Source organism: Geospiza fortis, unplaced genomic scaffold (genome assembly GCF_000277835.1).
Source record: "Geospiza fortis unplaced genomic scaffold, GeoFor_1.0 scaffold157, whole genome shotgun sequence".
Taxonomy (NCBI): domain Eukaryota; kingdom Metazoa; phylum Chordata; class Aves; order Passeriformes; family Thraupidae; genus Geospiza; species Geospiza fortis.
Window position 1 is genome coordinate 7,926,042 of NW_005054314.1, and position 14,608 is coordinate 7,940,649.

Genomic DNA, 14,608 nt, shown 5'->3' on the forward strand with positions numbered 1-14,608 from the left:
GGTCCCACGCCGCGCCACACCCCCCTCCCCTCCGGCCCTCCCTGCCCGGCTTGGCCGCTCTGCCCCCGCTCCCGCTCCTCGGCCCGGCTCTTGCGTCCCTTCCCTCGCCCCTCTGCGTGGCTCCCCCTGCATTATGTCCATCTTTTTGTCTTCCTGTTTTTTTAGATCCCACCAAAGCTCGGCCTGCCCTCCCCACGCTGCTGGACAGCCCGGCTGGTCGGTGAGCATCTGCTACCCCTCAGTAGGTCGGGCAGAGCGGAGCGTGGAGTCAGAGGGGCTTGCTCCAGGCAGAGTAGAGTCCAAACCCCCAAGAAGAAGCTTTAGAGTGTCTCCACATGCCCTTAAGTCACCAGATCCCCGAGTTGTTGCCAGAGCCGGGCTGGGTTTTTCAGGAAGGCTCAGCACCCTCATAGCCCTGAGGTGTGCAGGCAGCTCTCATGCCCCAGCAGAAGGCCAGGCTGGCCAGCCTTGCTTTGGAGCTGTAACTGTGTCAGCACAGCACTGCTGAGCCTCAGCAGTGCTTCTCCTTGGTGCCTAAATGGCAGCTGAACTCCCTGTTGCTTTTTAGATCAAAAGGTGATAAAGGGTGCAATTTATTCAGCACACTGACCTCCAGCTCTGGGGTGGTCCAAGCAGCATCTGGAGCAATTTCTGTCACTGTTTCCATAAAATATTTTAATGTACCCACCTTAAAACCAAATAAATTGTCGTCACTACAAGCTGCATTCCTCCTCCTGGCCATTTTGACATTTATCCATCTATTATGGCTCAGAAATCCATCCAGGTCCCAGAACAGCATTAAACTTCTAAGGTTGATGCTAAGATGGACAGAACATCTGCCAGTATTATTCCTGTCTGTGGGGATTGGGATTGGAACCTCCCCAAAACAGCACTTTGAGCAGCTCAGCCTTCTACAGCTGTGTTGATGGGAATGTTAAAGTCTCAAAGGATGATGCTGCAGTCCTGCAAATTTAAGCTGTTGGGGTTTTTCTTGGTTGTGATGGGTTTTTTTATGGGTTATGAACCAAGCAGTGTAAGAACTCTGGTTAAAAACTTGTTTAAAACATAAGTAAGCTCTCTTCTCCTTCCACCCATGTCTTCCTTCAGGCTTTGTTTTTGCTTTCTAATCAAACCTGCAGCAGTGAGACACTGTGTATGTTTTCAGGTGCACTGTCTGGGCGTGTGCTTGTGGAATCTCCAGTTTCTTTGGTGTGTTTGGGTGCTGCAGACACCTGTCCCACCCCAATCCCATTCCTGTCCCACCCCAATCCCATTCCTGTCCCACCCCAGACCCAACTGACGGTTTTGCCTGACCTCAGGGTTTTCCATGTGGCACTACCTGGGCACCTCCACAGGCCAGACTGAGCCTTTCAGCTTTGCAGCTCTGGGGGAGCTTGGGGCAAAGGGTGACAGCACACACGAACCTCTGCCCATTCTGCACTGTGTCCTCTGCATGAGACCTTGTTCTGTTGTCCTGGCTCTGTCATTGCTGCCATCTCCACTGCCCGTGGACACAAAGGTGCATGCTGTGCTTTGGTCCTGCTCCCTGTGCTTCAGCCAGGCTGAACCAGGGCAGTGTTTGGGTAGGAGACCTTCCAGGAGAGCTTACCTACAGCAGGAAACACAGTTCACTTACTGAGATGTAATTTTCTATTACTGGAACCAGTCTTGAGCCTTCTGGTTCTGGGGATGATGACCTGTAAAAATTCCAGCTTTGAATGGAATGAAAGCAAGTTCTTGGGCATTTCTGATCATGATGGAACTTTTTGCAGTTTACTGCAGAGTATCCTGGCCGAATTCCACCTGGGGTGATTATGTTCAGCTGACTGAAAATGATCAGTGGCAATTGCTGCATTTCACTGTTGGGCAGAGTTCCACACAGGGGTTTAAATTTATAATGTGGCTTAGGGTAATGCAGAAAGGAAAAGAGTTACAGAAATGTCCTTTTAACCCTAATTCCTGAAGGCCTTGTGAGGCTTGTCAGACTGCAGTCACATTCCTCTAAATGCCAGTGATCCAGCTGGTGGGGCATTCCTTGGAATGCCTGTCCCTCATCACAGGATGGCAGCCAGAACAGTGGTGCTTTGTGTGGGGCACATACACATCCCCACACATCAAGCAAGGCAACAAACAGAATGGGTGAAAAAAAGAAGTAATAAAAGAACACTCAAAGTTTTCTTTGTGATGGTGCTGTTCAGGCTGACCCGTGGTTGGTGTTTTGTTCTCAAAAAGGCTGAGTGCTCCTTTGGCTCAAAAAGATAGAGAAACACTGATGTAACATATGGAAGGCATCATGGAAGAGTATTTTCTGTTATATACGCAGCCCAATGTATAACAAGTTTTTTTTTCCTCTCCCTGACCTTCCCTCCTTTATTTTGTACCCAGATTTTCTTGCTCCTGTTTGAAATATGCCTTATAACCTTACAAGTTTTCAGAAGACCACTGTGTTTCACTGGGATAAAGAATATTGCTTCTGCTTCATAGCAGGAGGATGTTGTATGTGTTACAGCTTAACTTTGTTCTACTTTACACCTAGATAAAGGATGAAGACTGTCTGTACCATTTTGATTACCTCTTCTAGGGTTCAAAGAGAATCATTTCCCCTGACCTCCATTTGCTAATGGCTCAGCTTGATCTAACTGGCACACAGATAAACGTGCTGTTAAACAAAAGTTACAGTAGCAGGAAGCACCTCAGTGCCCCAAGCTCCTCTGCCCGTGTTGGTGGCTCTCTGTGACCAGCCAAAAGCCGAGTGATGCAGTCCTGAGTGCTGCTCCCGAGGAGTTTGGGTGTGAATGGACAGTGCTGCCACCCTGAGAGATGAGACAAAGGACCCTGCACCCCGACAGCTCAGCGAGCTCCAAAGATGAGAGTCCTGCACACCGAGCTCTGTGCTCTGTCTCCAGAGTGATCTCCGTTCCTGTTGAGCTCACCTCACTGCTGCTCACCAGTTTTGCTTTTGGGATTTAGACACCTCTTTTTCCCCCCCCGATTCACACAAAGACTGTTAATAGGACTGTTAGTGGAATGAGCAAAGCCAATACTCGCAGGGTTTAACTTTGTACCAATAGCACCTTTTGCCCCAGAATGCCTTACCAATGCCACCCGGCCCGCGTGTCCCAGTGTACGACTTGGCCTGACGTTTCCGCTGGCTTAGGCACCACCTCAGCCTCCCGAGCTGACTTTTAGGGACATTTCCGCACGTAGCATCTCATCCAAGGAGTCAGACACCACCTGGCTGCCGGCTCCGGGAGCTCTCTCCGTGAATGTGCCCGGAGCTAAGGAGGCCACGCGTGCAGCCCGCGGGCCGATGCCGTCCAGCTGAGCTGCGGGAGCGCCCGAGGGATGGCACAGGGAGGGGAGGCAGGCGCTCCTCCCGTGCGGCTCTGGGTGCGCCGCGTGGGGGTTTACTGCGATGAGCACCGCAAAACCTGGCTCGTGGCTGCGGAAGAGGCAAGTGTGTGCTTTGAGCTTCCCCCTGGTTGTAGCGTTGCTGTTTCAGGTGCCTCTGCCAGTAACTGCCTGCTCTGTTTGTTACTTTCCCCCAGGAGGAAGGTATGCTGAGGGCTCGGATCCAAAGAGTTCAGGTTCCCCTGGGTGAGGCGCTGCGACCCAGCCAGCTCCCCCCATCCCGGCTGCCTCACATGTGGCAGCTGTCCCAGGGTGAGCAGTACAGGGATAGTAACTCTCGCGTTTGGGAGATAGAGCACCATCTCATGGTAAGGATGGTGGCAACAATAGAACATAGTCATTCCTGTTTGTGAAGTCATTTGAGATCCTTGAGGGACGGCAAAGGACTGTTACTTTGTTGAAGTCCATTAGGTCAACCGCAGTAACTGTAGACGTATTGAACTTTTCCTTGTCACTTACAGCTTGATGGTGTTGAAGAACTGCTGCTTAAACTCGTGCCTGGGGATTAATCTGGTATGTGCAGACATTACCCCTGCTTTGTACTGTGCACTGTTTACTCCCAGTCTTTCTTTAATATGAATTTTTGTCTTTCAGGAGCAGTGGCTCTAGGAAGATGCCATTGTCTGTTTTGTACAATAAAAGGTTCTCTCTCCACTGAAATGCAGCCACCTTTGAGGTGGAAGCAGTTAAACAACACACAGCAGCATCACACAAGGGTTTAGGACAGGCAGTGGAGTATTGTGACCTAGTGAAACATCAGGGGGAGTTCTAGGTAGGCAGAATGTAATTGCCCCAAATGGAATTCGGCCAGGATGCTGCAAACAATGCCCTAGTGACACTGGAAATTGCTGTGGGCTGGTCACTTGTCAGAATCTGGAAAGGCAGCAGCTCCCAGCTCTGAGCAGAGGCTCAGAAGGTTCAGTCTCATCACCACTTAGAGTGACACTGGTGCTTTCCTTAGAGGTCTCCCATTCAACTGCTGGTACCACCAGCTCTTGCTTGGCTTTTGATCTTACATTGACACAGTTACAGGTGTCACAGCTGCAGAAAAATCAACTTGAGTGTCTGAAATCCTTTTCTAATGGATTTGAACAAGATGGAGCTGTTCTCCAATGTGGTTGAGGAGTTTTTTTGGACAGAGGGAGAGGATTTCCAAGAGACTTCCTCCTGAAACAAAATGAAAAGAGCCCTTCTTGTTGGCTTTATGGCATATACACAACTGAGTTGTTTGGTTGATTGTTTTTTTAAATGCCTTCTCCAGCTGTGGTTCCATGACTTGCCACCAAATCCTTGATTGTGTAAAGCTCACAGAGGTGGATTTCACATAAATACATGTCTCAGTATAAGGTCTAGAGATAGAAAACTCTTAAAATTTAGTCAGCCATGTTAATTTGAATATTTTCTGAAATCTTTGTACATCCAAGTGGAAAAGGACACATTTTAACTAGAGAAAAGAAGAAGGCTTTTAAACTTAGTGACATGAAACTTCCTCTGTTCATTGTCTCCATCATCATCTTTTAGCCAGACAGAGTTCCTGTGTATGTTAGCAGGCACCTGGAAGCAGCTGTAGATGTTTTCTAAATGATGACAGTGGGGGAAATTGGGAGCTCCTGAAAGATGTGGCTGTAGGGCATTGTCTTTCCCCCACCCCCTGAAAAGACCCCTGATCTACAGTAACATTTTCTATCATTTTAGTTCCTGAACATGTCCCGGAAGGATCCCTGCCAGAAACAAGCCTGTGAAATACAGAAATGCTTGCAAGGTACCAAGTGTCATTTTGTCTTTGGTGTCTTGATTTTTGGTGGAACTTAATTCTTTTAAATTAACCTTGTCCTTTCACCTTGAGAAGGAACAAAGCACATTAGCATCGCCTGGTTGCGAAATGAACAAAATTATAATGTCTGATGTTAATATAATTGCTTTTTGCTTAATTGTAAATAATGAGACCTCATTAGTATAAAGCAGATCATTAGTAACAGTAATGTGTTTGTAGAGTTCTCCATGCTGGCAGTGAGATCCCAGGTGTATTTTTGGGACTCAGCTGTGGGCAGGAAGAGCTAGACATTATAATAAGCTCTCTTACAGTGTAGTTAGTGAGGGAGTGGGTGGATGGTATGAGAAGACTGCAGAGCTGCTCTAGGGGTGTTCAAGAGCAGGGGTGTTTCAAGAATTCTGTCAGGAATGGGATAGCTGATCTGCCCTCAAGGTGTGAGATGGTCTTCATGTCCCCAGCAATTGTCTAGAAACTACCTTTAATGTCCTTATGGTTTGGAGCATTTCCCCACAAAGGACTGCCTTCTCTCCCTGTACTACTGCACTTAAAGCTGAGGGTTGACCCTGTTTTGGTCCCATCTGTGGCAATGTTCTTTTTATAACATTTGTGGAAGTTATTCCAAGTGTTTTGCCTGGGTAGGTTTGTGTACAGTGTTTATCTGAATGGTTAAGTGTTGGCAGAGAAGCTCTTTGCTGCATGTACAGTCACTGCTGCTGTTCATGTTTTGTGCTATGGAGCTGTCTGATGGGCACAGATGAAGCAGCTGAGTTGACAGAGAACAAAGCAATTTTCCCCTGTAAAAATTAAAGTACAGAGCCTTAACTGAGGAATGCACAGTCACTGTACCCAGTGTGTGAGATGGAGGGTGGGAGCTGGACCTTTGGGAGATGCTGACTTCTCAAAAGTCATTGTTCCAAAGATCTTGCTGCTCCTCTGTGAGACTGAATGCCTGCTGTAAATCTCTTTTGTGTTTTCCTATCTGTGTGTGACTTCCAGCAATGCATCCTTGACAGATGATGGTGTGTCTGTACATAGCTACAGTTTTAGAAGCAAAGCTGCAAAGGCAGAGGGACAGTTAGGAGAGCCTTGGAGCACTCATCAGCTGCAGGTTATGGCAGAGAAAGATCAGCTCTCCTTTCCAAAGGCCTGCCATGCCTCCTGGGCTGCCAGCTTGCAGAAATCACCACAACCTTTTTCTCAGGGATGATCTCTGTGTTTGTATTACAGCTCACTCACCAACCCAGTCAGGGAATTCATAGCCCAGTGATCACAGCAGCATGGTTTGCTCATTAACCAGGTGTTCACTGCTGCTTTCTGGGCTCTCCACAGGTGCTGTGTGTCTCACATTATGCTGTTGTTGCTTCTTTTAATCTTTTAAAAGTCAGAGTGCAGCTGTGTAGCGGTTGCAGAGCTCGTCCAGGGCAGAGCAGGTGGCTGTGCATGCCCTGTGTTTCTGGGCAGACAGGCAAGTGGTGCTTAACTCAAACCAGACTGAGTCTCCTCCTGCAGGACTCCTCTCTGAGTCACAGGGAGCCACAGCCTTAGATAGCTGTGAGCGAGAAAATGATGGAATGCTTGTAAGCAGCTGAAGAGCTGGCAGGGTGTGCTCCCTCAGAGAACAAAGCCTGTTCCTCTCTGCAGATCTGGTGTCTCCTTTTTTTCCAGTGAACAACTACGTAGAGTCCAAGTGTGAAGCTGCGCTCCAGGAGATGCGGAAATGCTGCGCTCGGTTCACCAAGGGCAGGTCCATCTGTTGTTCAGGGTTTGAGAGAGAAGAAGAGGAGAGAGAAAAGGCTAAGTTGACTTCAAAAGGAATTTCCCCAGCCTGTTCCTCTCTGCAGATCTGGTGTCTCCTTTTTTTCCAGTGAACAACTACGTAGAGTCCAAGTGTGAAGCTGCGCTCCAGGAGATGCGGAAATGCTGCGCTCGGTTCACCAAGGGCAGGTCCATCTGTTGTTCAGGGTTTGAGAGAGAAGAAGAGGAGAGAGAAAAGGCTAAGTTGACTTCAAAAGGAATTTCCCCACCACCTCAGTAACAAAAAGCATGGACTCACTTGAAGAGCTCGTGTGTGTTTTTTCAAGCCTTCTTTAGACTTTCAGAAAAGCCAGATTGCTCCTGGAACACACCGTTCAGCACACCAAAAAGCATTACACAGTACCAACATATGGCCTGGTTAACAAACTTTATTTTCTGTACGAAAACATAATCTATGTTGCCTCTGCATCACACCTGTGAAATGTCAACTTGATGTTTTTAGGATGCTTACCTTACTCTAATCCATCCTTGCTCTAAAAATGGAGAATTGGAACAGAGTTATTCTGGCTTCTGGAGCGAGAGGTACAGGAAATGAGCTCAGGAGAGTGAGTTTAAACATGAAACAAACCCATCTTGATACAACAAAGGTATTGCTGCCACCATGCAGTAGTTCCAGACATTTGCCTGTCCAGTGGTTCAAGCTCAAGAATGGGCATCAGGTCGGATGATTGTTCCTAAGTCTTGTATAGATCATGAGTGACTGCAAGTCACTTTGCCTAAGTGCCTCACTTTTCCACTGGACAGAGTTGTTTATTTTATATTTGAATTGCCTACACGCTGCTATTTGCATGATAAAGATAAAGATGTTACAGGAATATAATTTCAGGGATTGCTACAGGGATAGGCTATTTTTTTAAAAAAGCAATATTCATTTGAAAGATTTGACTGTTGATACAAAATTTATAAATTTATGTCTAATTGAACACCTTTAAGCAATATGCTTTGAATCCAAGTCTAGTTAAAACTGCTGATACCCAAAGGCCTGTCACAGAGCCCTGGGCTAGATCCAAGAACTGACTTAGGTGCTGCTTACTGAACAAGCAGTTGTAGGCAGTTATTTTCCACACAACATTCCAGACTCACTCCCAAGCCGGCTGTGTCTGGACCCCAGGAGAGATGGCTTTCCAGAAGCTCTCGGCCATGCAGCAGAATTTCCTGTGACCTGTAGGAAGAGCTCATAGACAGGTTCCTGCACCACCCTTCAGAGCTGCCTGTCTTGCTGTCCCCTGTAGCAGGAGTCCAGGCACCCAAATATCAGGCTCCCAACCCACTAGCCCTAACTCTGTATTAGATCTAGCCGTAAAGGACTTTTGTGCTGTGATCAAGTACAACTTACTTATGAAATAGAGCTTCTATAAACCACTGAGGTCTAGGCACAATAGTTGTGTGTACTGAAGCCTAGAAGAGCAAACCATCTGTATTCACTGCTCTGAAATACCATGGTACAAAATAAACGACTGGAACAAATTGTGGTCTCTGCTTGTTTGTTGAGCTGCAAGCCGGGCGCCTTGGCTGCCATTCACAGCCCAGAGCCATGTGAGATCATGTTTCAATAGAAGCTGCTTGATATTTTTGTAACTGGGGCTGAAGATCAGAATAATTTAGAGCTTGTCTTCCCCTCCCACTGCTGTCCCCCTCAAGAAAAAACCTTTAAGACAAAACAGGGGGTTTAGTGTCCCTGAAAAGTAGGGAAAAGTGATGACAGTGTTGTGAACCACCTTAAACACTGACAAGTAGTTAATTTTTCTCTTTTGCCCTATCTGAGCAGGAACAGTGGAAAGTCAATAACAGATAAATAGATAAAATATATATATTTAGATATATTTAGAAAAATCTAGATAAATTGATAAAATATATATATTTAGGCTTCTGTTGCACCTATGAAAAAGAAATAGCCTTGTCTCTATGCCCATTTGAAGGTAGGTGGAACAAATTTGCTCAGCAGAGGCAACCCAGGCTGGCTGCAGACCCACCTCCTGCCCTAGCAGCATCCCATACTCTTGGGAATATGTGTGATTGGTGCCAGGATGATCATGGAGAAGGATTTATTAAGGTAGCCCAGGTTACCTGCATGGATGAGGGGTGGCTGGTACCCCCATAAACTCATTTATGCTGGGAAAGACCTTTGAGTCCAACATTCCCCCAGCACTGCCAAGTTGAGCACTAAGCCATGTCCCCAAGTGCTACCTGCCACACTCCTGCTGCTGCTCTGGCTGTGGGTGCTCTCAGTCACAGTGAGACAGGAACGTGCTGGTTCCCAGGAAGCCAACAGACCTCACACAGAGAAGCATTTAGAGCAAAACTGTTTAATAAAATATCACTTCAACAAGCATTTACATACAATATATAAAACCACTTTAAAAGCCTAATGTGTTTGAAATCTTCTCAGAGTGTAACAGATGTCAGAAGTTGTTGAAACAACACTAAAAGGAGCAGGAGTGGGGAAGGGAAGGGACACCTCATCTTGGCACCTGCAGCAATGAAAATGCATCCCCACAGAGACTGATCCAGCATCAAAGCTTCCAGTGTTGCCCCACAGCATCAAACAGTGGCAGCCACGAGCCCAACACCAGCACAGCAGAAAGATTTCCCACATCCTGATGTGCTTGTCCATTCCCTGCCTACATTCACATCAAACTCAGCATCAATCTGTTAATTGTTTCCCCTTTCAGCAGCATTTTAGCTCCCTCTCTGGGCCATTTCTCTCAGTAGCAAACTGGGACTTGAGCAGAACTCGCCCCACCTAGGGCTGAGCAGAAGTAGTGACTTACTGAGCCAGAAAAACATCCCTAAGGTCTGTTAATGATTTGCTTTGAGCTCTGTCGTTGGAGACAGCTTTGTGGAGATCAGTGCATCTCAGAAGTTGTGTTCTGCAGCCCACCTAGCCAAAGAGCAGCAATGCTGTTGTCCTACAGGAGCAAGAGATACCTTGCAAGACCAATGTATCTATTTATGCATGTTCACATCTGCAGATCCTACAGAAAAACAAACCAAACCCCAAAAAACCCCACCACTGTCTGTAACTCCACTGCTAAACACCAATTTATTGAAGACCTATTTGCTGCATCCTGCAGCCCAGGATGGCCTTTAGGAAGGCCATTGTTAAAGGATGTGAGCCCAGCTACTCCTTCATTCTCCTTGGCCATGTATGGCAGGACAGGAGCAAAGACAGCAACTTGACCACTACAGTGTACCCTAAGCAGGGATGCACTTCCTGTCTACAATCCCGTCCCACATGGTTACACCTCAAGGAGCATCACCAATGCCAAAGTTACCAGAGAAGGCTGTGGCAGACATGGAAAGCCCAGTCAGAGGCCCAGAGTGATTTACAGTAAGTGGCACAGCTGAAATGCCCCCATCTGACACAGCCAGGCTGGGCCTGCTGGAAGCAGGAGAGAGCCTCAAAGGCTGAGCAGTCAGGTGGTTCTGCAGAACAAAACTTGGTGACTTTCAGAACACATGATGAGGAAAGGGCCTGGAGAGTCAGCCACAGTGCTCAGTTTCCATCAGCAGTGCCAGTGCTGCAATTCCAGTAGGGGGAAGGATACCAGCAGAGACAAAGCCAAATGGCCATCTATGTGCAGTGAAACAGCAGGGGGAGGGCAGGAAAATCCATATTCCCCTGTCCTGGACACAGCTCAGGCAGCTTTGACACTCCTGCATCCACCCCAGGATTGTCAACCACATTTTGGATTGCACAGATCACCTCTGCAGCGGGAAGCAGAGGTGTTCCAGGTACCAGGGCAGGAATACTGAAAGCTAAATTGTAGTGAAGAGCTGACACACATAGAGTGGTGAAGAGTTTGCCACATATACTGGCAGACAAAGGTACACATAACAGTCCTGAGCACCTGCAAGAAGCACATTTAAGAGGTTTCTCTGCCACTACATTTTTATGAAGTTGAAACTCATCAGAAAATTTGAGTCTGGGCATATTTGGTGGGAATTCATGATACACTGGGAGTTGTGAGCTTCCAGACCAACCCCAGCACACCAACAGCCCAGACAGAAGAAAAAGGTGGAAATCAGAAGCAGTGTTGTAAGAAATAAGGGCTGGAACCTGTGCAGATGGGACTGAGTCTGTTGGCAACATCCTTTGACTTCTAAGTGAGAGATAACAGCAGTAGAGGAGGGGAGGGGAGGCTGGGCACAAGAGGAGAGTGCAGCTTCTAGGATGCCATTCCAAACATGAATCCTCCAGCAAACCCTCCAGTCAGGATAGCATTCTTCTTCAGAAATATGACCACCTAAGCAGGGGTGAGAAGAGACAACAGTGTTCAACAACATCAGGCCACCCACTGACCCTCCTGCTAAGAAAAAATCCCTCAGGGTGTTTGTTCTTGAGGCAAGTGATGCTCACAGAGATGCCACTGCTCAGATTTGGGAAAACTTCCTACCTAATGACCTCCCCTCCCCATCTGCACCAGCACACAGCCAGATCTTCAGCCTGCTCAGCCACAAGCAGCCAGCTCCTCCAGGAGAATGCTGTGGGAAATGATGTTTTCCTAAACTCCAGGCAGGCAACATCCACAACTTTTGCTATCCCTCCTATTTTGCTGTCATGCAAGAATTCCCTCCTTGTATTTGCACAACTGAACATCTCTAACAGCTCAAGAGGCAATCCTGTTTTCTGCTGTCCCTCCAGCACATGCCCTGGGAGAGCTGTCTCACCTCATCCACTCTGCTTTTCACTTCTGGAGGCATTTTATCACCACTGGTGTGAAATTTCAGCTGCTGCTTGGCTTTGTTCATGTCCCGTTGTATTAGGTTCCAGTCCACCTTGATGTATCCCGTGTGGTTTGCAATCTAGAGTTTTGAGGATTAGAAAAAAGTTCCCAAAGTCCTGCATGACCACAGCTAAACAGACCCCTTGCTCACCCACCTTCCCTGAGCACAGCCACCTCCCACTCACTGGGGGGCACACTGGCTTAAAAATTGGACAGAACACCACCCCAGGAGCTGTGTCAAGTGTTCTGCAACATTTGTCTCCCACAGTAATCCCCCAACTGCTGGGCACACTCTGCAGCCTAGCCTGCTTCAGCCTCTCTTCCTCAATGTAAAGCTGGTATCACCTCCCCCTCACGACTGCCACGGATATTGTTGGGACTTCCTGCAGTTCTCCTGCTGCTGTGGGTGGACACAGCTATTAATAGCCCATTCCTCTCAAACTATTTTATCTGCTCAGGGTGATTCAGCTGTGGAACTCCCTCTGCCCAGAGCAAGCTTTTGACTTTGAGCAGAACAAGCAGAACCAGGAGAGTGAAGGAGAATGAGTCACACACGACCTGAGGAGCAAACAGGTGAGAGCTGAACAAGGCCTGAGAGCTGCTCTATCTCCTCCAGGATGCACCAGATGCATGAACACATCTGAGCAGCTTCCCTCAATGCCAGGGCTCTTGGAAACCAGCACAAGTGGTAGAGGACAGAGAGAGATCTCCTTTCTCTCCTCTTCCCCAGTGCTTTACAGCGAGCCCCATGTGTGCTGGCTGGACTCCTTGGGAAGCCAGGTTGGCAGGAAGCATGTCACAGATATGGGTAAATCCCTCTTGACATGCAGGGCTGTTCCTCCAGGGACACTGTGTCCACAGCCAGACAGCTGAAGCTGCCTCGTGCTCCACTCAGGCTCTCCCGTGCCTTCGGCCTGGCCTTTGGCAGCAGATCCCCAGTGGATGTGCACTGGCAATCCTGCACTGGTTCATGCACACTGACCCTGCTTTGCTGTTGCATCCATGTGCCCTGGAGAACACACACCTCTGACATTCACAGCCACACAAAGCCCCTGGCAGAGGGGGGACTGACCCCACGTGCCCCAACAGGCAGTGGTTCCTAGAGACACCTTTGTCCCCAGCAGACAGCTCTCAGAAAGCCTGGGCTGCTGTTCATACACACCTGAAGAAGGAAAAAGCCTCCTCCCACTGCTGTTGCTGCCAGCTTTCCAACTTTCTGGAAGAGGAATCCAGTACACCTACAAATCAAGCAGCATTCAGTCAGGAGAATGAAACACCACACACACTGCTCATTATGCTTCCCACAGGCAAGGCTGCCTTTGGCAGCAGTTACCCAGGACTGGAGACAGCCTGACAAACTGCAGAAGAAACCCATGTGCAACCAGACAGAAGGATTTGCACACAGATAAAATTGATGCTTTATAGCTTTTCACTTTGTGCTGTCACATTCCAGCCTTTTTCCGTTTGGTTCTTATCTCTTCAACCTCATCCTTCTCCCAAAAGAGTAACCAGAAACCTGTGATTTCACCAAAATCAACAAGTGATTTTACATTTTGATGTTGTTTTTTTTTAAACTGGTATCATCTCTGAGAGGAAATTAGGGAGCACATGTGCTGCTCCATGACAGAGCATGGGGAGCAAATCACAAGCCTCTTTCTTACTTAATTGTAAAGTGAGCAGCAAACAACTACTTACTTTACCTTTTCATTTCTCAGGAGAGAAAAATGATGGAAAAAGCACACGGCAGTGATCTAAGGCTGGTCTCCAAAATGGGTACCTGCTTTCAGCATGAAAAACATTCCTGCAGCCAGCACCACCCCAATGCTCAGTTATGCAGCCATGGGCTGGTGTGCTGTGCCACCCAAACCACACTTCCCTTGGAACATGGTTTCCTTATGAGCACTGCAAACAACACAGCAGCCTGCCCTGGCCCATTTCTGAATACACTTAGTGAGGATACAAGAGAGAGGTGGCCAGGTCCCACCTCTGTGAGAAGACAAAGCTCTGTCACACACTGTTAAATAATTACCCTGTTGCCAGGTGAAGATGAGGGTAATGGTAAGAGATAAAGCAGTGATTACACAAAATTTTCAACTCAAACGATGCTGTAGGAATGAAGTTACAAATAGAGCCATGCTCAGTCCCAGCTACAAGTGACAGGAAACCCTGAGAACTGTGAGCCCAGGAGGTTTTTAATGCATATGCCTGAAGCACATCCACCTCCAGTGGAGAAGGCATCCTTGTTTCAAGGGGTTCATATCTGCCTGTCCTAATTCAACAGCACCACTTTTTACCAGAAGTTAAAAATAATTACTGATTGGTGCAATTTTCTTCCCTTCGAGACAAACTCAATTCTTTAAGTTACAGACAGCATTTAAAACGTCCCAGAGCTCAGCAGACCATGCCAGGGGACAGCAGGCTGAGCACCCGCCTCCTCTGAATGCCTGCCACACGATCACCCAGCACCTGTCCCTGTGACCCCAGGGACGCAGCCAGCGCAGCAAGGGCAGCCCCGGCCCCTCTTACCATCCCGTGACCCCTCCGATCACCAGCTGCGTGGCCACATTGTACTTCTCAGCGCTCGACCCCGAGCTGGGGGCGAACATCTTGCGCCACCATGGCCGGTTCTTGGTGTACTCCGCCAGGTCCAGCACGTTGAATGTGTCGTCCTTCGCACCTGCAGGCACCTGGAGAGGCTCAGTGCTGGGACCTCGGTACCACAGCCCCCTGCCGCCGCCCGGTGCCTGCCCAGGGGCACAGCAGCCCTGCCCAGGGGCACAGCTCACGGGGACTGGCACTCCCCAGGCCTCCGGGAACCCCCATGTCCCTCAGCCCCCTCCCAGGGCCTCCGGGACCCCGTGCCCGGCACCGCTCACTCCCT

The 14,608-nt window shown here is 48.3% G+C and overlaps 3 protein-coding genes across 3 annotated transcripts in view; 2 read left to right on the forward strand and 1 right to left on the reverse strand.

The window, feature by feature from the left end:
• Positions 1-115: 115 nt before the first annotated feature.
• On the forward strand, positions 116-3,866 carry MTCP1 (mature T cell proliferation 1). The gene is made up of 3 exons (XM_031056085.1): positions 116-220; positions 2,537-3,453; positions 3,549-3,866. Exons 2-3 carry the CDS (start codon positions 3,346-3,348, stop codon positions 3,762-3,764), a joined length of 324 nt encoding a protein of 107 aa, XP_030911945.1. The 5' UTR covers positions 116-220; positions 2,537-3,345; the 3' UTR covers positions 3,765-3,866.
• CMC4 (C-X9-C motif containing 4) lies at positions 3,549-7,053 on the forward strand. The gene is made up of 4 exons (XM_031056115.1): positions 3,549-3,663; positions 3,873-3,924; positions 5,107-5,173; positions 6,851-7,053. The coding sequence occupies exons 2-4, from the start codon at positions 3,877-3,879 to the stop codon at positions 7,051-7,053; spliced, it is 318 nt and encodes a 105-aa protein (XP_030911975.1). The 5' UTR covers positions 3,549-3,663; positions 3,873-3,876.
• A 2,235-nt stretch (positions 7,054-9,288) lies between these two features.
• FUNDC2 (FUN14 domain containing 2) overlaps positions 9,289-14,608 on the reverse strand; it is a 6,248-nt gene continuing 928 nt past the window's right edge. Inside the window, exons 2-5 of the mRNA XM_031056116.1 lie at positions 14,254-14,554; positions 12,890-12,965; positions 11,672-11,806; positions 9,289-11,247 (exon numbers count right to left, since the gene is read on the reverse strand). Of these exons, the coding sequence (XP_030911976.1) occupies positions 11,170-11,247; positions 11,672-11,806; positions 12,890-12,965; positions 14,254-14,554 (590 nt within the window). The 3' untranslated portion in view covers positions 9,289-11,169. The remainder of the gene's footprint in view (positions 11,248-11,671; positions 11,807-12,889; positions 12,966-14,253; positions 14,555-14,608) is intronic.

Coding starts and splice junctions, on each gene's coding strand:
- MTCP1 (XM_031056085.1), top strand. CDS start 3,346: ATGGCACAGGGAGGGGAGGCAGGCGCTCCTCCCGTGCGGCTCTGGGTG. Junction 3,454..3,548: donor GGCTCGTGGCTGCGGAAGAG/GCAAGTGTGTGC, acceptor ACTTTCCCCCAG/GAGGAAGGTATGCTGAGGGC.
- CMC4 (XM_031056115.1), top strand. CDS start 3,877: ATGGTGTTGAAGAACTGCTGCTTAAACTCGTGCCTGGGGATTAATCTG. Junction 3,925..5,106: donor CGTGCCTGGGGATTAATCTG/GTATGTGCAGAC, acceptor CTATCATTTTAG/TTCCTGAACATGTCCCGGAA. Junction 5,174..6,850: donor AATACAGAAATGCTTGCAAG/GTACCAAGTGTC, acceptor CTTTTTTTCCAG/TGAACAACTACGTAGAGTCC.